The sequence below is a fragment of the Thunnus thynnus genome, chromosome 5, assembly GCF_963924715.1.
Source record: "Thunnus thynnus chromosome 5, fThuThy2.1, whole genome shotgun sequence".
NCBI lineage: Eukaryota > Metazoa > Chordata > Actinopteri > Scombriformes > Scombridae > Thunnus > Thunnus thynnus.
Genome location: NC_089521.1, coordinates 11,581,458 through 11,608,917, shown reverse-complemented (window position 1 = coordinate 11,608,917; position 27,460 = coordinate 11,581,458). Strand labels below are relative to the sequence as shown.

The 27,460-nt window shown below is 38.6% G+C and overlaps 2 protein-coding genes across 3 annotated transcripts; one reads left to right on the top strand and one right to left on the bottom strand.

The window, feature by feature from the left end:
• Window positions 1-286: 286 nt before the first annotated feature.
• Window positions 287-13,762, bottom strand: washc4 (WASH complex subunit 4). 2 transcript variants are annotated; one of them, XM_067589219.1, is made up of 33 exons: window positions 13,606-13,762; window positions 11,560-11,699; window positions 11,396-11,449; window positions 11,246-11,311; window positions 11,051-11,096; window positions 10,890-10,957; window positions 10,720-10,802; window positions 10,469-10,511; window positions 10,265-10,368; window positions 9,720-9,840; window positions 9,399-9,522; window positions 9,184-9,311; window positions 8,914-9,074; window positions 8,706-8,832; window positions 8,156-8,281; window positions 7,965-8,072; window positions 7,728-7,874; window positions 7,553-7,632; window positions 6,176-6,281; window positions 5,778-5,894; window positions 5,466-5,634; window positions 5,042-5,196; window positions 4,873-4,947; window positions 4,674-4,778; window positions 4,436-4,570; window positions 4,020-4,128; window positions 3,855-3,921; window positions 3,512-3,598; window positions 2,997-3,144; window positions 2,782-2,878; window positions 2,464-2,660; window positions 2,175-2,271; window positions 287-2,025 (listed from the first exon to the last, which is right to left on the bottom strand). In XM_067589219.1, exons 1-33 carry the CDS (start codon window positions 13,664-13,666, stop codon window positions 1,964-1,966), a joined length of 3,513 nt encoding a protein of 1,170 aa, XP_067445320.1. In that variant the 5' UTR covers window positions 13,667-13,762; the 3' UTR covers window positions 287-1,963. The 2 variants fall into 2 exon arrangements, with proteins under 2 accessions (XP_067445320.1, XP_067445321.1); XM_067589220.1 differs by having other exon boundaries at window positions 287-2,022.
• Window positions 13,763-13,803: 41 nt separating this feature from the next.
• slc41a2a (solute carrier family 41 member 2a) lies at window positions 13,804-24,678 on the top strand. The gene is made up of 11 exons (XM_067589224.1): window positions 13,804-14,371; window positions 16,565-17,016; window positions 17,403-17,510; window positions 18,583-18,654; window positions 18,783-18,927; window positions 19,769-19,915; window positions 20,161-20,308; window positions 21,425-21,504; window positions 22,434-22,565; window positions 22,641-22,789; window positions 22,871-24,678. Exons 2-11 carry the CDS (start codon window positions 16,654-16,656, stop codon window positions 23,045-23,047), a joined length of 1,521 nt encoding a protein of 506 aa, XP_067445325.1. The 5' UTR covers window positions 13,804-14,371; window positions 16,565-16,653; the 3' UTR covers window positions 23,048-24,678.
• Window positions 24,679-27,460: the final 2,782 nt, after the last annotated feature.

Sequence of the window (27,460 nt, the reverse complement as noted above, 5' to 3'; positions counted from 1 at the left end):
GTGCCAGTTGAACATGGACACAAATCTGGGAGACTACTTTGGGTTCCACAAATGTGGACAAATCCTCGCAGAGGTTAAACAGCAACACAACATTGCTCCAGAGCAAACAAAACACTTTCCAGTCTTTGTTACAATTTTGTAAGAAATGTGTACATTTTTTGTTTCTTTGCATCACATAAATTAGTATATGTATGTACGAATGTGTATATATGATTGCTATATATATATATATGTATGTATATATATATATATATGACATCTATTTTGGAAGAAATTTTGCCCTGCCTTGTACCTCGTTTTTATGAGGTGAGCATGGATGCAATATGTGGACGTAAGAGGACATTTCTGGATCTGCTGGACAGGGTGTCACATGGCACTGCGGGCACTTACATCAAAATAAAACAAAATTAAAATGTCATTTAAGGAAAGGCCTGATTCTCAGCCAAAAAAACAACAAAAAACCTGAAAACAAATAAACATGAGGTCATCCCCCTGAGTTTGGAGTCCAAGGCAAAAAAAAGGGATGTATTTCAGTTCAAGCTGTTTGGACAGCAGTGAACAGCAGCATTTCATAGGAAAAGGAAAACAGACAATTTGTGGAGAAAAAAAATCCAGACCAATCTTGTATTTTCTGAAGTAAAAAGCTTCTTTTCTTTGTATTAAAGCAGAAAAGGCTTTCCTGAATCACTGTGCGTGTGTCTCTTGTTTATTGCTCTTGTGAAAGTCAGGGATCCCTCATGAAGTTAAACCGTTAGGTTTATTTTTGGTGAACGAATTTGGCAAAGAAACATGTTCTCAAGTTCTATGGGCTTGCCTGATATACAGCTGGAAACATCCACAACAAACATTAGCTTGTAATATGTGCTTTGACTTCTTGCAATAATTTAACTTTCAGTTTGGAGGCTTTCAGTATATTCAAGATTAAGAGACACTAAATTCTAAGTTAAAAGTGCAAGTTTTATTAGTCTTCAAAGACTTTACAGAACTTCTTCTTCAAGCAAGTTAATTCATGGAATGTAATTTTGACCAAATTATGGCCTTATTATCACATGTACCACATGTTGATAGATATAAAATCAAGAGGCATGTTAAAACTGTAATGATATACCTTCAGTGCTGCAGAGAAATAATGACTCTTCAGTATTGTGCAACACTCACCGGATTGTGTGTTTAGATATACTATTAATTCATTATGTTACTGAAACACACATCCACGGTTTAGAAAGGCACATACACCTTCACCTATACAATGTATAAAATGAAACAAATTAGCAGTACACAAATATGGCACACAAGATGATGATTTTACATTGAAAAACATTCTCAAGAGTCCTCAATAGTCTGCTACTCTACACAGGCATTAAGAACAGAGCTGCCATTTAAGGCTGTGAACAATCATGTTATCACAATTAGTACACTGAACACCAACAAAGAAATAATGCAGCACTGAAATCAAAACACAAATGCAAATTAGTCAAAGATTGAACCCTGATGAGCAGAGAACACACATGCAGCTGAGAAACTGTAGAAAAATAATCCAGTCTGTCCAGACTGAGTGTAAAAGTATCAAAAGGCTGCGTGGCAAAGGAAAGGATTCATTTTTACCTTACGCTCGTTATGCCAACTGACCTTTTCAAATTGCAGTCACTTGCGTAAATGCTACAAATTGAAAGCCATGGGGATGTTAAATCGATGTTTCTGTTGAATGGAAACAAAACAAAAAGACACTTCCTGCAGTAGCACTTTGAATACAAATTCTTTCTCTGATGAAGATGATCGCTGACATAAAAATCCTACATTCTCCCTCCCTTGTCTGCTGTTTTATCCAGTTTCCAGTCTTTTTATCATCGAAACGCACGTCTTCGTGCAGCTGCTGCTTGAGATCTTCTCTTCATCTTCTATCCAGGTGTCTACTTCACTCATTTTAAAGTATTCTCAAGAGTGACAATCCAACACGTGAGCATCACTTTGAGGCAGGATCAGTGGGGGTGGAGCCATCTGGGGTACCTCCTTTAGCAGCTTCTTCTGGTGGAGAAAATGGCATTTAAGTGAGTTGCACACAGACTTCCTCATTCATTTATCAGAAGGATATTTTTATCTATGAAAAATCCTGTACAAAAAAGCCTTGGATTTGCATAATTAAAGACTAATTCATCATCACAACACTGCCTTACCTTTATCCTTCTTCTCCTGAGTCTCCTCGGCTGCAGTCTTGTCCGCTCTGAAGAAGATCCGGGCGCTGCTTAAGGAGAAGTGGAGCAGCTCAAACTCCTGGGGTGAAAGGAGGACAAAAACGTTCATCGTTAACAAATATTCTACATCCTCCACGACACTCATCTGCTTCCGTATAGAATCCATTATTTTAAAAAAAGGCAACGGCCCACAATAATTAAGAATCACATGAAAATGGATAGATGGATGGGCTAAAAAGTCTCAAGATCCTCTTGAAAACAGAGACTGCACCTGAAGGTAGACATCCAGCCTCTTCTGAGTGAGGTTCATAGTTTGCAGTAACTTTTCATCCTGGCTGGCGGACTGCACATTTTGCTCCTTCACCACAGCATTCATCTCTTTCTTGTACTTATCTCTGACAGCCTGGAACCAGTGCAGCGAGTCAAACTCCAGATACTGGTCCAGCAGCTTCAGAATGTATGCAACACCTGAGAGGAAAGAGAGAGTAAGTCAACAGCCAAGCAGTGGTGCAGAAGTGTAGATTTAGTTAATGCTGGGCGGTACACGCTGCATCCAGTTATGTGCAATTTATTACTTAAGCCCACTTGCCCATAGCAAAGCCATCATCTGTAAAAGCAGCTCCAGTTTTGTTCTTCTTGTTGAGTTTCTCTTTACAGCTGATGGAATGTTCCACGAAATTCACAGTCTAAGAGAAAGAAAAAAAAACATTGCAGAAAGGGTAGGTAAACACAAACAAATATTAAGAGAAAAGAGTGTGACAGGTAGTAACACAGAAACATATCAGAATTCGTGTTGGCACTGACCAGAGGGGGTACAATCATGTAGAAGTTTCTCAGGTGCATGTTCTTTGCACTGCGAAACTCGGGTGCAAACACTGCCACCAGCATCTTGAAGTACTCCGTCCCCTCGGCAGAGTTGCTGGTCAGATCTCCCAACACTGAATCCAGCACACTGGAAATGACAGACAATGTTAAAGCAGTACTGTGCAAACAATAAGAGATGTTTCATTTACATTTGTCAAGCTGTGGAGCCCCCTGTGGGTGTAAAAAAGAGAAATACATTGAGAATATCTTAACATTATTTGACACAACTGAAGCATGGTAGTTTGTGTCTACTCGACAGAAATATTTGACTAAAACTGACTTTAATACCAACTGGAGCTGACATTGGATTTAAAATAACCCTAAATCTATATACACTAAAGAAATATGCAGTGATCTACAGAAAACTGAGAAATAAGGGCATGCTAGACAAAGACTGACATGCAAGTGATATTTTAGAGTTAATAAGTGCAGCGTTTTCAGATGCCCTACAGTACCTAGCAGCTCTCTGGGTCTCTTCTGACAGTCCCTCCTCTTTCACCAGCTCCTCAAAGTTGACTATATCCTCCAGGTCTGGGACAAACCTGAAGAAGACAAAAAAAAACACTAATGAGATGCGACATTAAGGACTTCAGTGACCACATATTCAACAGTGAGGTGGACATTCCTACATTTTTATTTATTTAGTTTATTCTAACTTTACACTTGGGGTGAAAATCTCAATGATGCATCCAGTTATGTTTTCTCAGCCAGACTCAGCGTAAGAAGATAAGAGCTTAAATTTACAACGTAGGGAGTAAAATCTATAACACGCCGCTCTACAACAACTCTCTCTTTTACCTGATAGCACTGCTGCAACAGTGCAGGCCTCCAGAGCGGATCATACGCACGTAACCCATGGCATTACCTGAAAGAAAACGGGGTAAAAATGGTGTTGGCTTACATTTGCCTGCACCTGGATTGTACGAAAAGCACAGAGAAACATGATTTATGTGTTTTTCTCACCAATCTGGCTGATGAGCTGTCTGAACTGGTCCAGGTAGCTCTGTCCATCAGGAGTGATGCCCAGTTTCCTGATGCCACGGTTAAACTTCTCGGCTCGCTCAAATGGATACTACAACAAAAACATGGACAACTTAAGCTGAATGATAGCTGACAGAAAGCTAAGTAGTTTTAGTAATAACACCGTTTCTAAAACAGGGGTTATTACAGACAGATTGGTCAACTGACAGAATCTGTTAAATCTTAAATCAGGAAAATCTGCTCCATGAACAGAAAATCTAGAGAAGCCCTCGTTTGTCTGTGTCTGTTAACTAAACTAAAACATTTTCTGCAAAATTCACCATCTGTCCATTTCACTTTGTTTGTGTAACTGGTTTGATTAAAATTAAATAATGTACAAAGACAGAGTATTTTCTAACCTTCTGATCAGACTGGTCCTTTGTTTCTCTGAAGAAGCGGATGTCCTTGATGAGTCTGGATTTGATGTGTTCGTCGTACATAAACTGACTGAAGATGTAAAACTTCTTACGCAGGAACTGGTAGGTGAAATTCACCTGATGAAAGCAGGAAGGAGAAAGAAGAGCTCAAGTGAACAATGGAGACGCACAAAAAAAAAACAAAAAAAAAAACACACCGTTGCCATTCCTGTAAACTCACCGTGGTGTTCATGATGCCTGTGCCGTGGGTGCGGATGGAGTTGGCAATGTGACGGATGTTGATGGTGTTCAAGTGCTTGTTGTTACTTGCCTTCTCTATGAAGATCTGTTACAAAACAATTATTTCAGTAAAATCTGCACACATACACGGGCAACAGCGCTGCTCGGTTTAATGGAGAGAAGATAAACATTAAGGCTACCTGGTTGTTGAGGTTATAAAGGTAGCGAGAGACAAAAACGTGGATGTTCCTCATGATCTCCAAAACATCCAAACCCTGATGAAAACACACAGGAGATACAGTTAATCGACTTTTTATCACCTATCATTAAAACCTCTAATCATGATGTGTCAGGTGCAATCACACAGACCTGCTCCAGGGTCTGGCTGGGCAGGTGCGCCTCTGTCATCGTAAGTCCGTAGCGCTGCGTGGCGAGGTTTCTCATCTCGCTGTAGGTGGCCCAGTCGTGCAGAGCAACTGTGGTCAGGTTGTAGAAGGTTTTATCCAGGTAGTGGGTCACATAGGCTATAAGGACATTTGAAATCATATTAGAAATGTTAGTGACACCATCTGAACACCATATTAGACATTTTCAGCAGGTGGCAGCATTATACTTTACACCTCTTTCGATTGTAACTTATTCATTCAAGTTAGGGCAGTAGTTCCAAATCTATTTTTGATGAGAGAAAAACTTTAAAAAGCTCCTGTATCCAAAACAAAAACTGCCAAGTTGTTCCTTGGCCAAGGGAAACAGTGCTGAAAATAACGTGTGTGTGTGTGTGTATTTTGAGCACCTTTGATATGAATGAAACGGTTGAAGAATCGGATGGGTCTGAGGGAGAAGAAGTGGGCCAGGTCCTTCATGCCAACTTTGAAGGGGTTCCTGTCATCCAGCTTCAGGTGAGTGTGGACAGAGAGACGCAGGTCCTTCTCAATCTCCTTACACAGCTTGTCCAGCAGGTGCTACAAGAGATAAATACCAGAAACACAGAAAATAAAACAGGTTATCACATGTGCACTGGAAACAAGGAGATTGAAGATGTGATTGTGACTCTAGTCATTTGTTAAATGTGTGCAAAAAAAAAAAAAAAAAACAGACTTCTCACCTCGTTGAAAACATCCATAATCTCCTTGTCGTAGCTCTCCAGTAGCTGGTCACATGACTCCATGTGTTTGGCGTACAACATGGATGGCACACTGTCCCTCAGCGCACTAAACATATACTGCTCCGACCAATCACAGGTGTCATCCAGGATTGCAGAACATCGGAACAGCCGATCAACACAAGCAGAAGAATGAAGTAACAATGAAAACAAAGAGACAACAGCTTATATAAATGATCTTCCATGTGTTTGAAAATTCAGCAATCACTCACTGCTTGTGTTAAATTGCCTACTACTGTAACCACTATGTGATACTTGAGGACGAAAGTTTGAGCTTTCTCCTTGTGTCGTCTCAAGAAGAGAGTGAATGTAATATGTACATCGGGTGCCATTCTGCTTACGTGTAGTCGTGCTGCGTCCACCGCGTTGTCGTATACATCATCTAGGTAGATGGGAAACACAGCTCGATGCCAGTAAAGGAAACTGCAGTCACACTGAAGCTTGACCCTGAGGAGCAAAGGAAAATAATCCTTAATCTTAAAGTATCTTTAAGTAGGTCAAAGAAATCGCCGGAGAGCTGTATAAATTTAATCTTTGACGATCACCTGCCAAAGTAAGGAGTGGGTGTTTGAGATGCCAGCCTTTTAACGATCTGGTTGTATAAAGTATTTGAACCTTATCTCAAACCCTGCCTCTGCCAATTACAGTGTATGTTTTGAGACAGTAAATCACTGACTTTCTATTTCACCAGATGTTGACAGCTGCCTGTTACACTGGCTCAGCATCAAGGAGTAGCATGTTAACTTTTGGAAGTTTTCTCCACTGCCTGTGTAACATATGCCTCTAGCATGTTACATTAAAGACATTAATTGTGCTTTAAATGATCCCTATGTCTAATAGCAAAATCTTTCAATATAGAATACAATTTTTTTTTCCAGTAATTTTACCTTTATTTAATAGTTGTAAGGTGTACATATTTGAGTTATTTTCATTATTTTATGCTGTTATCTTATATTTAATATTTAATACTTGGCTTCATAGTATCCAAGGTAACGATGCATCTATAAAGCCCATCACCGGGGGAACAAGTCAGACCGGGCTTGTATCCCCCAGGTGAGTGCGTGACTATTAAATGGAAACCTGTAAATAATAATGTATAGCTGACCTGAGATAGACTTTATTACTAATTATAATTATATTGACATTCAGAGTGATTATCTATGTGAACTGATTCATCTGTATCAATAGTGTGTTTGTGTAATCTGTAATATAGTGAGTTTTTGATCCTGGTCAGGGTTAGACCGTTGGCCCTGTAATTTGTTATTTAACGGTTATTAAGCTTCATCACAGAAATCATTTATTAGTATTGTAAGTTTCCTTTGATTATGATTTTATTTATGTTAAATAGTTTTACTCAGACTGGGCTTGTATCCCCCAGATCCTTAAGTGTTTGTAAACAATAAACAGACATCATTGAATCGACATCGGAGCTGTCTGGGTGTCTTTGTTGGAGTCAACTGACGTTAGTAACTGTCAGCCGTTAGTCCACCATCAACATCACAACATAACGCAGAGACTGTAGGCTGTCACTATTATCAGCCATTTAAAACAAACTTAACGGGGGCATTATAAACTGTGAGGCTAATATAGTGCTAATATAGTTACACCTGGATGGTTAATTATTTTCTCAGCTCTTTGGCAGATGAAGCAAAAAAAAAAAAGTATTGTATAATGCAATGACAAGAAATTTGGTTCAACATGATCACAAGGTCCCCCACCTCTCACTCAGCTCACTAATCAGATCCAGCTTCTTCAGCACAAGCTGCAGTGGAAGCAGCTCCTCATCTTTGAAAGTTTTCTAGAAGAAAGCAACAGATTGTCAATGTCAAATGAAAAAGGGAAACAAAAAAAAAAAGTCAGGATCACATTAACCAGTGACTCCTGCCAACGTACCAGCTGAGTGCCGACACAGAGAGCCAGAGACACCACAAGGCGTCGCTCCTTTGTGCTGGGTCCATTCAGAGCGTTTTCTGCCAGCACCAGAGATGACAGCACATCCAGCCGCTGCTCGCTGTACTTCTTGTCAGAAATCACCCTTTTCTATGGAAAGAGAAACATCAAATCATGCAAGATGAAGACAGTGATGACCCTTCAAACAATGTGATTTATTATTTGTGTATTCGTGCGTACCTTGGCCATGCCGATGGCGTTGAGGGCCTGTGACTGCAGCTGCTGAGTGATGTGAGAAACGGAGTCTGCCACGACCATGGACCGCCTGTGAAATGTGTGCTCCACAGCCTGAGGGGAGAGTCACATCACATGTTGTACTTCATTAGCTTTACAGACTCAAATGGGTACTGGTAATACGCACGGAGACACACCTTTAGCAATTCAACCAGTCGACACAGAGCTTTGACGGAGGTCTTGGTCATGGGCCGCTGCATCGACATGTACATGTTCATGGTGGTCTTGATGATGGTGCTGATGCTGTATGCATACAGGATACCCTTTGAGGGACAGAAAACACAAGAGTGGGCTGTAAGTCAGTGAAAGCTCTCACCTCTTTGCACAGACTGATCTGCTCATCACTTCCTTTCCTTACAAGTTTTAACTGTTAGTTTTTAAAGACAATACTAACAATACTAATACTATACTAACAGTTAAAACATGTTTTCAAACCAAAGATATCCTGACAATCCGCTTTCTGCAAGTATATTGCTGTTTAACATGATATACGCTTCCCGGTGCGCACATATCTGGCAGATATTGATCACTTTCTGAGGTTGACTGGGTAAACCTAATGTATCTTTGGTGCTTTTACACCTGGATTTAAGGAAGTACTGGAAAAATGTTATGGCTATGTGATGAGCTGGTCTGCTCTGTAGTCCTGCCTGCTGAGACTCACTAGGGGACAACACTGTCAGTTCTTACCTGTACAAACACATTACACCTGCTGTTAAGGTCTTCTGCCAACTTGTCACTTTTATGCTCCTTAGACAAGATGGACTCCATCTTCATCATCCAGGAAGTCACAAACACATAGTAGGACTGAACATCCCTGAAGAGAAACAATCAGATTCTCAAATCTAAAAATCTGCTTCACTCAAAGTATCCGTGACTGATTTGGTACCCCACTGACTTTGTTAGCGTCTGAGCTCTCTGCTGCAGGTAGGTGTCTCTCTGCGTTCTGATGCCCTGAAGACTCTTCTTATCTATCAGTTTGGCCGCAGCTGGGACCTTAGCGATGAGGAAAGTGTCAGGAAACCAGATAATGTTAGCGGTCAGAGTGACAGCTGGGACCTGGAGGAAAGGCCAGACATGAACATACATGAGAAAGATGTTTACGCCCTTTGAGATCAATTAGAAATAAATAAGGAAGGAGAGAGGCAAACCAAGAACATTACACTACCTTTTTACAGACATCTAGCAGTGCTTTGTAGAACTTTTTGTCGACGCTCCTGAAGATGTGAAAGTGAAGAACAAAGAGACCGCAGACACCAGCATATTTATCTCTCTGGTCAATCTCTGAAGGTTCACCTGAAAACCACAAAGGCATAAATCACTTTGAAGTTGAAGCAGAGGGTTCAGTTGTGAAGTCAGTCTATCCTCAGAAGAGAAACTGACCAATCTTGGACTCAATATTGGTGAATATGGTGCGTATGTTGAAAGCAAACTCCTCAGCGAAGGCACTGTTTTTGGCAACAGCTACTCCTTCCCCAGGATCATCGAATCTCTGCTCCACACAGGCCTGTCACACAGTCACAGATATGATGAGTTGTTGGTGCTCAGAGGATGTGAACAGAATCAAGTACTCAGTCTTAAAAAGCCACATTTACAATTGTAGAACTTTATCTCTGTTTGCAAAAAGACTCACGGCAAATGCCTCATTACATCAACCTGAGAAGAAACTGCAACATAATAAAGGCCTGAAAGAAATAAAGTTACCTGCAGTATCATGCCGTCCAGCAGCTGTCCCTCAAGCTTGAGCAGGAGCTTCTCAAATGGTTTCAGTTTCTCTTCAGGGATGGAAAATTTTCCAGGGTTATGGTGCACAGACTTCAATAACCTACGACAGAAGTACGCAGTTACAGAAGACAATAGACTATATTGATTATCTATTAAAGCATGTTGTATGTTAAAACAGATCGTAAACTTCACATATTATATTGCTTAAAGCGAGGAAATTAAGTATAAATGCAGGTAGAAAATAATACAAAATATCTTTCTTGATCCAATTTATATACATATGTTTAAGTTAAGTAGATGTAATACCTAAATATAATAATTGGGATGCATATTATTAATGTTTTGCTTTGTTTGCTATTCCAATAAAAAGACATTTTTTAGTTATTAATCACAAATTTGACAGTTTTTCCAGGCTGTGTCACTTACTAGTCATCCAGATAAGACAAATGCAACAAAAATGTGCTTTTCTTAAGCATTTCCTTCATCTGACTGGTTGTAACATTTGTATGTGAGCATGTGTTCACCTTTTATACATCTTCCAGTGATCTTTTAGTGTGCCGTGATTTTCCATAATCTCATCGAGTGTGAGCAGCACCACTAACAACTCCCCGAGGTGCTCATACACTATCTGCAGAGGGAGAGAAAAAAAGACATGGTGAGAAATGTTTAGAAATATAGAGGATAGAGACCAAGGACATAAATAAAACTCATCAAAGGTTAAAACTCACCTGGAAATGGACACCTGATGACTCAATGATTTTTGCTGCACCCCTAAGATGTGAGATGACAAATGCTTTAGTAGAGTGTTTTTACATTGACACCAACTGCCTGAGAAACCAGATCTGCAGTCTGTAAATTGTAGTTTTCTCTTCACATTAATTGCAAACAGGCTTGTTGCACAATGTGGGCATTTAAACCAATTCAACGAGAACAGTGCATTCACTGTGTAACATTACTGGCTTCTGTTCATGGATCTTACTTGTTGCTGTTGTAGAGGGCAGCCAGCTGATGAATAATGTTGACGACCACTTCATAACATCTTGATACAAAACAGGACAGTTCCTATTAAAAGACAATGAGAGAAGACATCAGTGTTTTTGGACTTAAAATAAAATTACGTTGTGACTGTTATGATTATTTGTTGCCTACCTGTAGGAAGGAGATGAATCTGCCCATCTGAATCTGGGACTCTCCTTCAACAACACTGGTGTCAGACACTGTAACATAAATGCACACACAGGTCTTATTTTTAGCATTTTATCAGGAAACAAACTCAGGATAAAAGCAAATAGTAATTGCTGACTGATTACCTCCCTCTCCATAGTACAATAAGCCATTATAGAACTTGGTTTCTGCCTGCAAGGGAACATGAATATTAAACAGAGTCAGGATACGTATATTATGGTAAATAACTAACAAAGGATACAAACATCCATGTGGGGAGATGCTGTTTGATAAAACACTACAACAAAAACCAACCAGAGTGCAGTGTTGACCATTCTTACCTCATACTTGAGCTTCTTCACTTCACTACAGAGGGCAGCATACACTGTAATGACTTTGTTCAGGACCTGCACAACCGACATATTAACAGTGATCATCCAAAAAAACAAAACAAAACAAAACTTTGTGGATATAAGACTTAAAAACTTTACCTTGTTGTCTGTTTTAATTAACTCCAATAAGGAAGACTGCTCATATGGGAGAAGCTGAAAGAGGGTAGAACAGATTGGGAAGGAAATTACACAAGTTTGAATTGTGTAAAGCTGATGTCAGTCTTTTCAGGTTGATGTACAGTGGCTGGTTTTCAGTGTGATACCTTCAGGGCGATGGGGTCCAGAGTGAAGTCCCACACATCTCCAATAGAGTCATCCAGAGCCTCCTCAATGCCCTTCAGCTGAGATGTGTACTCCTCCAGAAATTTGCTGTAGTTCTTCAGTTGAACCTCTGTGTGTATTTCTGTAGGGTGGAAGGTTTGATTGAGGACAATTGTTGAAACTAACATTTACTCAAGTATTGTACTTAAAAATTTTATCCGTGTTCATGCCGCACGTTAGATGAAAAGATTGAAACCAAGAATCTTCTGGTAGGTGGATCATGTTAACCTTTGGACTTTTGTTTTCTGTCTCTGTGCTACGCTAATGCAGCTGCTGGGTGAAGCTTCATATTTAAGGAACAGAAATGAGACATGTGGCGTCAATCTCATTGTCTAACTCTCAGCAAGAAAGGAAAATAAAACCTTTTTCCACAATGTTGAAACTATTCCTTTAAGTACAATGTACTTCACTAGAGAACTTATATTTTCTCCTATTGTCTATTTGTATTCTACAAGTCCGAAGCAAACATTGTTCTACTTGACAGCTATGAGTACTAGTTACTTTTCAGATCATTTTTTTTTTCTCCAAAACATGTGATTATCTTACAAAATATGATGTACTGTTCTCACACATCAAACACAACACCCAGTAGTATATAAAATAAATGAACCCCGCTTTTCCCTCCTGAAACAGCTACAAAATGCTGCTTACATATTAATGCATGTGTAATAATCCAAAAAAATAATATATATAATAATTTAACTCTCTTTTGATAGACTTATATGAACTTTTGAATCAAGCAGTTTTACTTGAAATTAAGTATTTTGATGTTACTTGTTTTGAATGTGGTTATCATGTAGAATTACCACACAAAATGACAAATACTTCATGCACGTAAAGGTCCTGCATTCTGATTATACTAAAAGTACAGAAGTATTATCAGCAGAATATACTTGAAGTATCAGTGGTGGAAAAAGTATTCAGATGACTACTTCCACCCTCCACTGGCTGATGCTGGCTTGACAGTTAAAGGACAGGTTCATTATTTCTCAGGTCTGTCTTAAAACAACAGTCAGGTGTTCATATGAACACTGAAAGAGGTTTTCTTCACTGTAATCATTCATCCTGTTTATACTGGATATTAACAGATCCCCTTCAAATGTGCTTTCAATGTAAGCGATGGGGGCCAAAATTCACAGTGTGTCCACACAGTCATTTTGTGCAAAAATGCATTTAAAAGTGTATCTGAAGCTTATATGAGGTTGCAGAAGTCTGTTAGTCATATCAAGTGGATGATCTGCCACATTTACAGTCTTTTTAGCATCAAGTTCCCTCTTTGTGTTTCCGCAGACAGTGAACAGGGTGTTAATACTGTACATAACCACTGTAAGTATATAAAGTAATGTCTTTTTTGACCATTTAATATTTATCTCAGCACTCTTCACTTCTTTGCACTATTTGTATCCTGCTTATAGTTCACAGATACGGTTTCACCTGTTTATAGTCATTACTTGTGTATATTTCTGAAGATTGTTGTGTTGTTGCTTTGTGAAAGTACATGAGAGCCATTAAACCAGAGTCAAATTCCTTAAAATAACTACTCAAGGCCCTTAACTAAATATTTATATTCTATAAGCCAATTCAAACGTTACTGTTGTTGGCAGGTTAATCTTAATGTAACGTTATTTGTGCTGTTGTACCCTGTACAACTACTGGAGTGTCGTTAGCCTGTCAAACCGATCAGCTGTATGTGATGGATGATGATAAACAGCGTTGGCTAAAATGTCTCTGTCACTTAATTTTATGAATTTACCTTTTACATTAACTTGCCTGAGTAAGCTGGTTGTTCAATTTAAGTACACAGTACGTGAGTTAACTCTACAGGTGAATGTTTATTTGCAATAAACAGCTAGGAGTTGCTTCATTCCAGCAAATACACGGAGCCCCGTGGCTACACATCTTGCTAGCAGCGCCTGCTAGCACTGTAAGCTAATGTAGTTATCAACTTTAACACGTCTGTGTTAAAGTCTCTGCAGGTCAGAACTTACTTTGTGAACCGTCGTCAAAACGGTCAAACTCCCAGTCTGGTGCGATGGTTTCTACCGCCATAGTGCCAGCATAGGTGACCCAAAACACTGCTGTTACAAAGTGGGGCTACATAGTCCCATGATGGGTCTTATGATTTTGTGAATGGTCGCTAGTGCTCATGGGAAACGGAGTCCAGAAGAGCTGTCACTGGGAGATAGCTAGATTGCTAGATACACAGATAGATAGATAGATAGATAGATAGATAGATAGATAGATAGATAGATAGATAGATAGATAGATAGATAGATAGATAGAGGTTGTGTAATCGTGTAGGCTATAAGTTATGCAGTTATCCATGCACTCCATACATTATAAACATTAAATAAATGAATAAAAGAAAGACAATAAACTCCATGTGAAGAAAGAATAACTGTACAACATTCAACTGCTATAACACAGTCACAGGCAAACATTAGACTACTCTTAACAAATGACTGTCAAAGATGTGTGTGTGTGTGTGTGTGTGTGTGTGTGTGTGTGTGTGTGTGTGTGTGTTAGTATGTGTGTGTGTGTGTGTGTGCGTGTGTGTGTGTGTGTGTGTGTTATGCAGGCTATAGAATATGCAATGCATACTTTACACGTAATAGGGGGGGTGAGACAGTGACAGTTACGTGGTGTGTGTGAGAGCGAATGAGTGTGTGTGTTTGTAGGGGGACTGTGAAGACTCAGCACATCATTCAGAGGATGACAGAGGCCACGAGGAAGAGTCACGGTCAGCAGTGCAGGGTGAGAATAGACGCTTCTTCTTCTCCCATAGTTTCATATTAACGGTAAGGCACTTATTTATTCCACTTTTCGACTCCAAACTATAGAGCAAACATTGTTCAAATTATAGAATTAAAAAATACTGGCATGTTGTTTCATTATTAAGAGTCTGTGTTAGCAGAGACGCTGGAGATACGGAGACATACCAAAAGTAAATTGGCATTGCAAATTAGTTTGAAATGTGAATTAAAACTTTCGCTCTGGTTCTTGTTTTAGCTTGAACCCTGTGATCTTGATCTTAGAGACCATTAGTGTCTAACTGAAGAAAGCTTTTCATTATACTGTGTTTGTTTGATGTATCCTGCTTCCATTAGATACTCTGGAGCATCATACAGTGGTGACTTTCTCACAGATCTGTGGGTCCAGCAGTTCAGGTCCCCTTTTAGAAAACACTAAATACTCTTGAAGGATTTGAGAAGTTTTTACTCACAACAGTTAGTTGTGGCTTTGCTGACCGTTTTCAGGGTTTGATGATTGATCAATTGATGATTTTGCCTATTAATTAAACTATTTACATTTTAAAAGTATGTGTATTTTCATCAAAGTTTTAGTTTCTTAACAGACAAACTTAACTAGTTTAAATATACGGTAAAGCTGCTATTCTTTCAAAGTTTTTCAACCGCCTGAAGCAGATTCCTTAACTCGATTTTTTTTTAAGTCTGTTTATTGGATTTTTAAAGGACAGGTATAAATTACAATGGCAGCACTCTGTGTTAAACATAGAGGCAGGATAAAGTAATGTCCAGTTAAAAAAAGCACAAGGATTAAAAAATATATATGGTTGTATACAATAGAACAAGCAGCAAACAAAAGGGAAAAATGACATTCATTTATTAATTTTAAATAATAAATGTTATTCAGGAATAGAAAAACAAACAAAAGACAAAAGACAAAACAGAAAGTAGCATTGGCAACAACAGTGATCCCAATGATATGTGAATGTAATACAGCATGAACAGGACGTTATCACGTTATGTCAAGCACATGAAGTGTATGAGTCAGTTCACTTCTGCCGGGATGTCGATCATTTGTTGAGCAGCAGTTTCCAGATTTTCAGGAAGACATTTTCCTTATTGGCAAGTTTGTATTAAAGGCTAGACTCAGATTTCCATTGTTGTAGAATGAGGCGTTTCACTAGCAGAGTGCAGAGTGAGATGGCCTGAACAATGTGATTATCCATGACAGAGTTCACAGGTAACCCAAATATGACGAGAAGGGATCTGGTGTTATTGTTTTACCATAATCCTTTGATATATAGTCAAATATAAGAGACCGGAAGGAGTGGAGCTCGGGGCATACCCTGTATCCTGTTTGCACTTGTCACACAGGGGGGAGACGTTAGGATATATAGTTTGGAGCCTTGATTTTGTGTAATAGAGTCTATTTACAACCTTTAATTGTATAAGTTGATTTTTAACATTTATGTTGTATACAAACTGTTATAAATCTATAGAAGTGTTGTATATCTTAATTATAGTTACCCTCCATGTATTGTCAGTGATTTCAGTTCAGCTCTTCTGCCCAAGCTTGCCTTAATTTAGCATCAAATAATACAACATCGGCTTGCAAGGATGAATATAAGTTCCTAAACTAGTTTTGATCAATTTTAATACACAATGTTGACAAGTATGTTTTTTTGATGTGCCCAGTTTAGCAGATTGTGTAAAATTTTGTAGGTACTCTCTCTTACCTCTTATAACTGTAGCCTCAGCTGTTTTGTACCAGGTCATCTCTTAGGAATTTCAAATGAAGTCCATTGTCTCTGTCAGACAACATGACCTCAGTGCTGCTGATGGGAAACAGGCATGAAGAATGATAATGCAGGCGATCTGTGCCATCAGATGACTCTGAAACAGCCTGATGCAACAGCAAAGTTTTCTACACTCCAGAGAGTCAGTTTTTGTTTGTCTGTTAGAGTTTTTATAACTATTTAATGCTGAGATGTTTTACTGTGGCATTCTCCAGCTAATACTACTGTTATACATCCACCAATTCTTTATTACTGTTTTATTTCTGCTTCTGTGCAGTTGATGTTGTCTTTTCTGACAGAAAAACAGCCTGTATTTGGGGACATTTCTGGTGTATGGTGGTACATGATACTGGCTCTGGGTTATTCTGTTGGTGAGCTCATTGTTGGTATTAATTTTCCTTTAGGCCAACTGTTTGTGACCAGTGTAGGCGCTGCTGTTTCTCAGGAGCCGGAGCAGCAGGAATAATATCCTGCCAAGACCCAACTTAACACCATGGTTGTCAAAGGGTCAAAGGATGAGCAGACGTCCCCAAGTGGCTCTGTGGGAAGAAGCCCCAGCCAACAAAACAGATCGAACCAGCCCTTACCACAGCATTTGGGAACTCCGCAACATTTTACTTCTAATGAGACTATTTCACCAGATTACGAGCCACGGGAGTACACTGAGACAGACTCTCTGCTCCTAAATGAACACTATAGTGGGTCAAGGTTCAGTGGATCCAATAAGGCAAAGAGTCCAAATGGCGCTGGTGCGCCTGCTGAGTCAGTCTGCTCCATGGTGCTGCAGATACTGGTGCCATTTCTGCTGGCTGGACTGGGAACAGTCTCTGCTGGGATGCTGCTTGAAGTGGTTCAGGTGAGGAAACGAGGGAAAAGCAAAGAAGACACAGAAGTGGTTTAGAGATTTAATCATCTCCTTGGTGAGGTCATCATTTCTAGTCCTTCCAAGTGCCTGGTAACTAAATTAAGTTGAATTAAATTTATGCATTGAAAACATTTTTTTGTGAAGAAGTAAAGAGATGAAGAGAGAGGAAACAGGTATAGAGGGAAGAAAGATGAGATTCTGCTGCACAGAGATGAGTTAGAGGAGAAATAAGTGGATCATGAAATGAATAAAAACTAATCTGAATTTCAAAATGGACGAGTTTAGTTAAAGTAAACATCACCTTAACTTTAAGAAAGGTAATTTACTGTGTGTTGGTGTCGACTATATTTATCACTGTGTGTGTATTTTTATGGCAGAGCTGGGACGTGTTTCAGGAAATCACAGAGATCTTCATTCTGATTCCTGCTGTATTAGGCATGAAGGGGAACCTGGAAATGACTCTGGCCTCCAGACTCTCCACTGCTGTGAGTGTGGGCACGAGAACATGCGCACACACACACACACACACACACACACACACACAGAGAGAGAAGGCCAGCAATTTAATCAAATCACACACTTACCATTATATGCACAAAAAGTGACTTCTCGTCAGTAATCTATTTAGAATATAAATACCATAAGGAATAAGTCATGTGCTAAGAAGATTACACGCAGCATAAAGCAACATAATGAAGTGAACGCAATGAAATAAGTTGGAGTGAAAGTGAATAATACAAAAAATGATCGAAAGGTTTAACTACAGTCTCTTTCTCAGAATTATATTTCTGCCCCTCTTGCATCATGGGTTTTCTGTCCTTGTGTGAAACTCCTCACTGATCTGTGAAGACTGTGGCTGCAGATCACCTTGCAGCACAATATCCTCCTGCAGGACACATTAATGCTAACAATAGTCCAATAATTGTGAAATCATGTTTTCCTGTTAAAGGAGATACTATAATACTAAAATGTTGTCATGGTAATCATTCATTAACATGTTAATCATTCATCTATATCTTGTATCTATTGTGTTCTGTGTTAAGGTTACACTGTTCCTAGGCGACAGCTTAGTCTTGAGATTGAACTGTACAGTAAACAAGTAATTAAGCTTTCCATTAGTATTATTAGTTAATTACTTTATGGTTTAATTTCCCCTTAAAATGTTTTTTTTGACTAACACAAAATTCATGGCTCATTTTTGAGACATTTTTGTCAGCCTATTATCATCTTTGTGCTTTGTTTGGATATTTGACATATACTGATGTTTTATATAGATTAGAATTACAAACTACACCTAACAAGTCATCAGATATTACCGTCTTATTTTCATTGCCCAAAAGCAGTCTAGCAAGTTACATATTTAGGAGGCTGTAGATGTACAATTTAGTTTAATATTTAACTCTTAAATTGGATTTTTTTAATATCAAAAGTGTCGGTGTCACTACAAAGATGAAAAAAATGTTAAATGTTAAAATACCAAGGAAAAATCTCAGTTGAATTTTTTTGCTTTGCTGTGTACCAATAACAACATGAACAACATTTATCTAATGTCGTCAGGTGAATGCAGGAAAAATGGAACTTGTCAGAGAAAAGTGGATGTTGATCATTGGGAACCTGGCACTCAAGCAGGTACATTAATGTCATCTATGAAAAGCATGTGACTAATATGTATCACCCACCAGTGAATCATATCCGTATCATTAACAGTTTATTTACATCATTATACTCTAAAATACTGGTCCGAACTGTTTCTACAGCTACAAGCCACAGTGCTCGGCCTTTTAGCTTCCCTATTGGCAATCTTGTTGGGCTGGATGGCAGAAGGAAAGATGCCCTTTAATCACGCAGCGCTCCTGTGTTCAACCAGTGTCTCTACTGCCTTTGTGGCTTCAATGTTGCAAGGTAACAACACAACCTGCCATCACCTTTCTCCTCTTTCCTTCACCTCTTCTTGAGTGTAAAAAGTTGAGACAGGTGCAACAACACACCTACACAGATCACCATTAGACCTATTCAACCCTTTTTCCATCCAACTTGTCACCCTCCTTTCTTCACCTGCGACCTCAGGAATCCTCATTAAGTTTAATTAGCTGTGACACATACATTACACATTTACAGGCACTGGGTAGCCCTGTGTTTCTATGAAATCCGTTCTGCTTCTTCTTTCTCCTTTTTTCTGTTCAGAGACAGCCTTCTACATTGCATCATTCTTCACTACTGACTCTGTGTTAGCCTATAGTACCAATTAATTCTTTCATTTAGGACCCCTAAAGCTTCAATATGTTTTCATAGCAAAGATACCTAAATACTTGGAAAAAATGCACATTCTTATTTTAGAAATGTAAACACGAACATTTGGACTGTGGCATCAGGCATCCAAATCAGTTCTGCTTGAGGTTTATCATTTTTTGCTGCAGAATGCCTTTTGATCAATCTACACTTTGAATTTTGTTATCACAACAGTCACAGAGGCAGAGGTGTTGCTAGTGATTAAGGGCTGGATGCCCCCCTTTACTTTCCTTTTTACCCCACACCACCTTTATTCTGTTTATAAGTACAACTGAGAGGAAGACATGTAAATGAGGAACTGAAGGTTATTTTGTTCCATTTAGGTTGAAATGGAAATAAGATAAAGACTATCAGTTCTCTATTTAATCAGTTATTTCTGACAAAATTATCACCATTAGGACTTATTCCATGTCACCTCAGATTAAGAACTCGCCTTGACTTTTATTTTTCCCAGGTATTATCATGGTGGGAGTGATTATTGGCTCCAAGCGGATGGGAATCAACCCTGACAATGTGGCCACACCCATGGCAGCCAGCTTTGGGGATCTCATCACTCTTGCCTTGCTGGCCGGCTTCAGTCAGTGGTTTTACTCCTTCAGAGGTAAACAAGGATGTGAACAAGATGTGTTGGTGGGACTATCTGATTCTGTAACACACACAGTAACAGAAACAGTAATACACAAGTCGTTCCAATAGCCAGAAGTCATGTCATTCTCACTTTTGGCCAACAGATGGCAGTTGTGACCCTTGATCTAACACCTCCATAAAGCTCAGAGATCCAACAAGGTTTTAGATTGAACCCTGGTTTAAAATGAAGCAATAAATAATGACCTTTCCTCTTGACAGAACTGTATCCCTATGTGTTGTACCTGGTGGATCTGTTATTGTTGTGCCTGATCCCTCTCTGGGTGGTCATCTCCTCCAAACATCCGGCCAGTCACATCCTGCTCTACACAGGCTGGGAACCAATCATAACAGCGATGGTCATCAGCAGGTATTCACCTCTGCTTTAAAACCCGGTCATTTCTTCCTCTTCTTTTTTATACATGCATTCAGAGTACTTGCCTTTTTTATACATTTAGCTGTTTTGTAAATGTTGAAGTTCATGATTACTGTAATTGTTTTGTAGTCTTATCACAGGTTTTTACAAGGTTGAGTATATTTTTGTATATTTTTGTTTAAAGAATTAATATTATGTGTATATTTTTATTCTATAGCCACACCAAAGACAAATATCCACTGCAGTGTGATGGAAACTCTGATATACTGAGCTATACATTTGATAGATATAAACTGAATTTAGGCTCCATCCCTCTGCATCATGCAGGAAACAGAGAACACCTTGAAGTTTAACATTTATTGAAGACAGGCCTTCAGAATCAAAGTTACATCAATGAAGTTCTGATAACACAGATGTACAAGAGCTTTTATAGAATGTTTACTGCCCTGGGAGCGTTTTCCCCTCTCCCATAACAGTTCAGTATACTGATTCTTGTCTCTATATGGTTAATGACATGGTCAGCAAGTAACTGTGAAAACAGGATACCTGTGTGGCAATCTCCCTCCTATGAAGAAGGACCACAGTTTAACCAAAGAAGGGAGGACATTTCACTGAATGTATCAAAATCATGAATATACAGTGTGTGCCCTGTCAAGGTCAAAGTGCTGTTGTTTTCCTCACACTTTCTTTAGCATTTAGAATTTTATCCCATCACTATTGGTATATACTGTATTTAGCCTACCCTAAATGCTAACATGCATCAAATGCAACTAAGATCTAAGCACAGGAGCATTTTTTATGAATGAACCAGCAAGACAAACAAATTGTTTCAAAGAAAAATGGTACTCACAACTGATTAATACAATTTAAATGTGATGTGACAGGGAATACAAAATGTTGAATCTAGCAGTTAAGTCCAAACAAAGCAAATGGCTGCATACTTATCCAAACAAATTCATTTGAATGAATTTCTCTGCTTGTTCACTCACACAGTGCAATATCACTTTTTTTTGTTTGTGTTTTGATGAGTGTGTTAATATCTGAAAGTGCCAGCAGTGTGTAGAATATGTAGAACTTATAAAAACGCATTTTTGGTTGTCTTTCTTTTAGTATTGGGGGACTTATTCTGGACAAGACTGTGTCAGATCCAAACCTTGCAGGAATTATAGTTTATGCTCCAGTCATAAATGGTGAGTTGTCCTCTTGGTATGGTATGGTATGGTGAGTTTTAAAAGTGCATTTATGGACACAAGAATGCAAGCATGTTGATGTTTTGAAGGGATAATGTACCACATTCACCATCTTAGTTTTGCATGTTAGCATCCTAAACTAAGATGGTGAACATGGCACATTTGAGCAGTTCTTACAACTCTGGAAAGTTATTATGGCTGCAACTATTTTATATTTTGTCTCAACAATCGCGAGGTAAAAAGCAGAAACAGAGCCTTCATGTTACAAATTGAAGTTGTGTTCACATTATTTTCTGCTCTCTGAAAGTTCTCTGCACTTAGCTCCGAAAAACTGTGATGTCACATTTGTGATGTGAGTAATAAATAGATATTGATCAAAGCGATCACAAACTTTTAACAGTGTATGAGAGTGACACTTCAGTTTGTAGTTTGGTAGTGTGATAATTTACTAAAAATGGTGATGAAACTGTAGAGGAGCCTGTTCATTTTCTTTAATTTCCAAGAGAAAGAAAGACAGACATGTTTTTCTACCTTTCTTGAATTCCACAGAGACATGGGGACTGTCTCCCCCAAGACCTACACAAACTGACCTCTCCGCCCCAGTGGGGGTCTGACAACATGACACTGGCCAGAATTAAATACTGTGTCAGAACTCTTGGAAAATAAATTATTGCCCGAACTAAAAGCTTAAATGATCTTTGGGGTCATTTGAACTGGAGAAAGGACCAGATAACTCCACACAAGCAGGACTGCTAAACTGTCCCCCCCCCCAACAATCTGACATAAAAGGTGGGGGATGGGGGGCTTTTGGAAACTATTCGGCCATGCAACATGCATTTGGCCCCTTTAACCCCCTTTGTCTGGATTAGGTTCAATCACACTTATGGCCTTGCTGTTGACCCTTCTCACACCTCTTCTTCTCTAATCAGGTATTGGAGGAAACCTTGTCTCCATACAGTCTAGTCGTATTTCTACTAATTTGCATTTGAACTACTCACCTGGAGAGGTTCCTGAAGACCGTAAGAGCTGCTTCAACCCTTGTCGCACTTTCTTTGGTTCAGGTAAAGATCAAAAGTTTAAACCATTTAAATAAGGGTCAGACACACATGATCTGATGTTCAGCTTTGTCATGGCAGGAGCAAACCATCGATCTGCCCAGGTTCTGCTTCTACTGGTCATCCCTGGTCAGCTTATCTTCATATACAGCATTCACTTGTTAAAAGGAGGCCACACTTTGCCCAGTCCTCTCTTCATTGTCGCCTTCTTGTCTGCTTCCCTGATTCAGGTGAGTCAGACATCATAGTCATTTTTCCTTCTGCAGGCTTCATCGCTGCTCTATAATTTCTCTCATGTCTCTGTCTCTCAGGTCCTCTCCCTGCTGTGTATAGCTGACTGTATGGTCCACTGTCTGTGGCGGAGGGGTAAAGACCCCGACAGTTACTCAATACCCTACCTCACAGCCCTTGGAGACCTACTGGGGACCGCTCTCCTCTCTCTTGCCTTTCTCCTGCTGTGGTGCATTGGTGACTCAGGCAGTGTATAGGTTCATAACAAGAGCATGTTTGAGGAAGAACAAACACAATTGAAGATCAGTAATCTCAAAATAAAAAATAGAAGGCCAAAAAAACTGAACATTTATCAGAGTCATCCATTTCTTGTCCACAATTCTTTTTGCCCTTTTCATCTTCATCCAAGTAGTGGCAGTCATTAGCTGCTCCGTCTCCACAGTTTATTCTTCTGACTTCCTGACAACATTGTGTCAGAGGTTTCTGACAAATGTTCTCCTCAGGTGAGCGCACATCTTTACTACCAGGCAGCACAGTTTTCTGTATTACAGGATGTTTAAGACATACTCAACACTCATTGCAGTTTCTGTTTCATAGCAACTTGTCAGACACACAGACAAACACGGCTAAAGAACTAACTCATGCACTTAATATAGCAAACCTCTTGTTGTAGGTCCAAGGTTTTTTCACTTTTTATCTGTTACATCTGTTTGTTTTTTTTAAAAATTTTTGAACACTGAACGGAGGGAAATGAAAGCAGAATTATATGTCCCCAATGTGGAATATAATATTGGTTGATATTGATATTTTAATGTTTATTTTTTAGTGGGCATATGGGAAATCCCAGTGGGCATATGGCGTACATGCGTATCATGCAGGATAGATACATCATGGGGTATACCAATTGCTGATTCTACTTGTTCACTTTAAACAGCATTTGAACCAAAAGTCTGTATTAATTTTGATGAGATCAGATCAATTTGGTCTTCTGAATTACACCTGTATTTTATTTTTGTAGTCTGGATACAATTGTGCATTTGCTGCATTTTTTTTAGAAGTCAGACTGTGTGATGTGATTTGTTACACCACACAATAATGTTTGTGGAGCTTGTAATCCCCTACTGTACATCACAACTGTGGTTTGTTTTCCTAATTCACAAGCAAGTCTGATTATGATATGCAAAATGTGCGCTCCTCTACTTGCAGAAAGTATTTAAAGAAATAAAGGTCTTTTCTTGTGTGTGTAGCAAGCCCCTTCTTCACTTTTGATAATCTTATTTCTTAAGAGATAAGATTTGTGTCTTGTTTTGTAGGGTTGTTGTTTTAGGGGTGTAAAAGATCTCTGTAGTGTGCAGGGACTTAATGTCACTGACAATCTTAAGAAACTGATCAAAAACTTTATGTTTTCTTGCTCTACTGTAACTTTATTGTAGACTTTTATTAAATCAACAGTTATCTTTACTCAGTTGTGTTGAGGGAGTGAATATCAGATTCAGGTTGAGTGTCAAAGTATTTCTTTATTCATGCATGGACTGTACTGGACTGGACATGGACTCAAATAAGCATCTCATCAAGAGGACTGTGCACTGTGTAGCTGAAAGAAGATAAATTGTCTGGCTGTCTAATGAGGAATGTGTGATGAGTTTAGGATCTTCATGACCTCTGCTAACAAGAATGCAGTTTTATAAGAATGGCAGAGCCTGAGGACGCTGATGTCACTTTTGCGTATGTGCCAGGAGAGATGAAGTAACTCAAATCACATGGTGTATAGATAGACTATAGGGTTATCCACACACACACACACACACACACATATATAAAACAATTAAGCACATAAAGGGTGTTATGTTACTGGACCAAGATTATTATTTAAAATAGGATATTCACGTCAATGTAATGTGCTTATAACTGCTAATAATAAAGTTTTATATATACAAATATCATGAACTTCTATATACTTCTATTGTACAGTAGATTGACAAATTAATAATCAATTTTCATTTAGTGATTTTTTAATAGATTTATTGCATTGTATTGAGTTCCTGTTAAAAAGCATCAAATCATATTAAAAGGTTTAACATAGTGAAAAGTATGAAGTGTTTCAGCTAAAAGCCATCAAGCCACCAATTTGATGGTTTTTCGCTGAAATGTGTTCATTTTTGCCCACAATAAATCAAAGATTATTGGTCTGTGAGTGCCGGTATTCTGTCTGTTTTTTACACTCTTTATTTTGATAGATCTGTGATCCGGCTGCTTAGTGATAAAGAGACATGATACAAGTGATCAATCATTCCCTGAGAACTTTATGAGAAGCACAGAGTCTACCAGAGTGAGGTTATTTAGAGTCATATCTGTCCTCACCTGACACCACTGAGAGAGCTCCATTTAAATGTGTTCATTTGGTAAACGCTCTTTCATATGCGCCCTCAACAATAAGCTAGTGGTAATCCAGTGCATTCACAAGCACTTCAGTAATCAGGTTGCAGGAGCATGAAGTCAGATATAATCGCAAAGGAAATTACTATTTTTGGCTAGACCTCAACAGTGGGACCAGCTCTACAAACGTGAATGTCTGTGACTGATTGACTGACTGACTGAGTGATGAAGTTCTTTATTTAGGTTTGTACCAAACATCAATAGACCATCTTTCTTTGTACATCAGGAAGAGGTATTTTCACTGGGGATCATGAATATTACACTGTAATCTGTTTTGGATAATAAAAGAAGAGTCAATCACACAAAATAAGGATTTCACTATTCCAGGGGTATTCATGCAAAATGTCCCAATCAAAAATCTCTCTAGTCTGTTTCACAGTCAGATCATCTCAGATTTCTGACATTTGGTGGTTTCCATCCCACATCACCACTAATGACCAAAACTATTGTAAGTTTATGAACTCCCAAAAACAAAGGAATAGCTGTGTGATGTTTGGTGTTACAATTCACATGTTCATGGAATCACCAAATGCCAGACGCAGAATCTAAAACATGACACACACAAGACTTACACAACTGTGTATAAGTACAAAATCCCAGATCTTTACATAGTTTGCCTTTGGTCAGCACTGATCCCAGTTCTCTACCTTCTTAATTAACTAAAACACTAATAGCCTAATTACAAATGAGATGCTTATCCAAAATGAAACCTAAATATTTATCCTGGTCAGCATATGACAGCACTGTTGAACCAAGTTTAAAAGTAACTCCACTTCTTAAAACTGATTGCTGCCTGAAATGTACTTTTTGTTTTATCCTGGTTTACCATTAGTCTCCATTTCCAGCACCATTCAGCCTGAACATTTGGATCTTTTTCATGTTCCACCAGTAAAATTATATCATCAGCATAAAGTAATATATGAGCAGTCAAATCATCCCCCAGCTTACAAGATTTCATTTGAAAAGCTAAATCATGAACATAAAGAGAGAACAGTGCTGGTAACAACACGGCTCCTTGTTTACACCAAACTGTTGGAAACCTGTTTTATATCATTAAATTGAACACAGGCAGCAGGTGCTCAATAAAGGGACTTAATGGCATTATAAAATCATCCATCAACTCTTGAAGTTAGCAATCTATAATGAAAAAGGTCTCCAATTATCCAATCAAACACCTTCTGAAAGTCAATAAAACATACAGATGTAGACATATTTTCTTTCATTTTTGTTCTGGCGACTTATGTAACAATAAATACATATGATCAATACATGCTTTAGCTTTTCTGAAGCCATTTTGCTCATTTACCAGCAAACCTGTCCTTTCAAGATGATTTCCAAGTCTGTGATTAAAGAGCGGTGAATACATTTCTACACAGTGCTAATAAGGCTAATGCTGCTATGACTAAGTGATAATTTGTGATCATTTTCGGATGCTTAATGATAGGTTTAATGTTGATCTTATACCACTGAGAAGGAATGATGTCACTACAAAACAAACCTCAAATAACTAAAACAGAACTTTAAGTAATGTAGGAGACTTCAACACTTCATTAGAAATGTCATTGTTACCAGTAGCTTTCCTAAATTTATTCTTTTCCATCAACATTTGTATACATATGTATGTATAGTCTGAAGATTTATCCCTTTCTGTATGTCTGTGTGCGTCTTCCCGAACATTGTTCTTGGAACTGTGTGTAAATGAGACACGAGAAACTGGACTCATATTCCTTGTAGGCTTAAACACACGTGGTGACTGGTTCCTACAGGTGAGTTGTGATATTCAATGGTGAAGTGATGTTTACCCACGTTGTGCTTGCAGCTCACACCAGGATGTGAATTGGTCTGTCCAAGTTGAGGGGTTCCTTATTTTGATATTTGACATTGTGTTGATGGACTAGTGAGTGAGAAGTTCATTAATCTCACTGATGTGTTGTTAGCCAGCATTCCTGGAGGGTTGAAGAAACAGCTGTCCTGTTGCTGGAGGGTTTGTACTGACTGCATTCAAAGCATGAGGAGACTTTCCCCTATAATATGTTACTGTCTGTGTAATCACCTGTTGCTTTCTTCTTCTCCAATATAATTTTTAAAACAGTTAATACTGTATACATATATTAAGACATACGGTATTAAATACTATGTGTCTTAAAAAAATTGGAAAGATTGGTAATTCATTTTAATGAATTCAAATACAGAGGAAGATTTATATTTAGGAAGTACAATTATATTGTTTACAC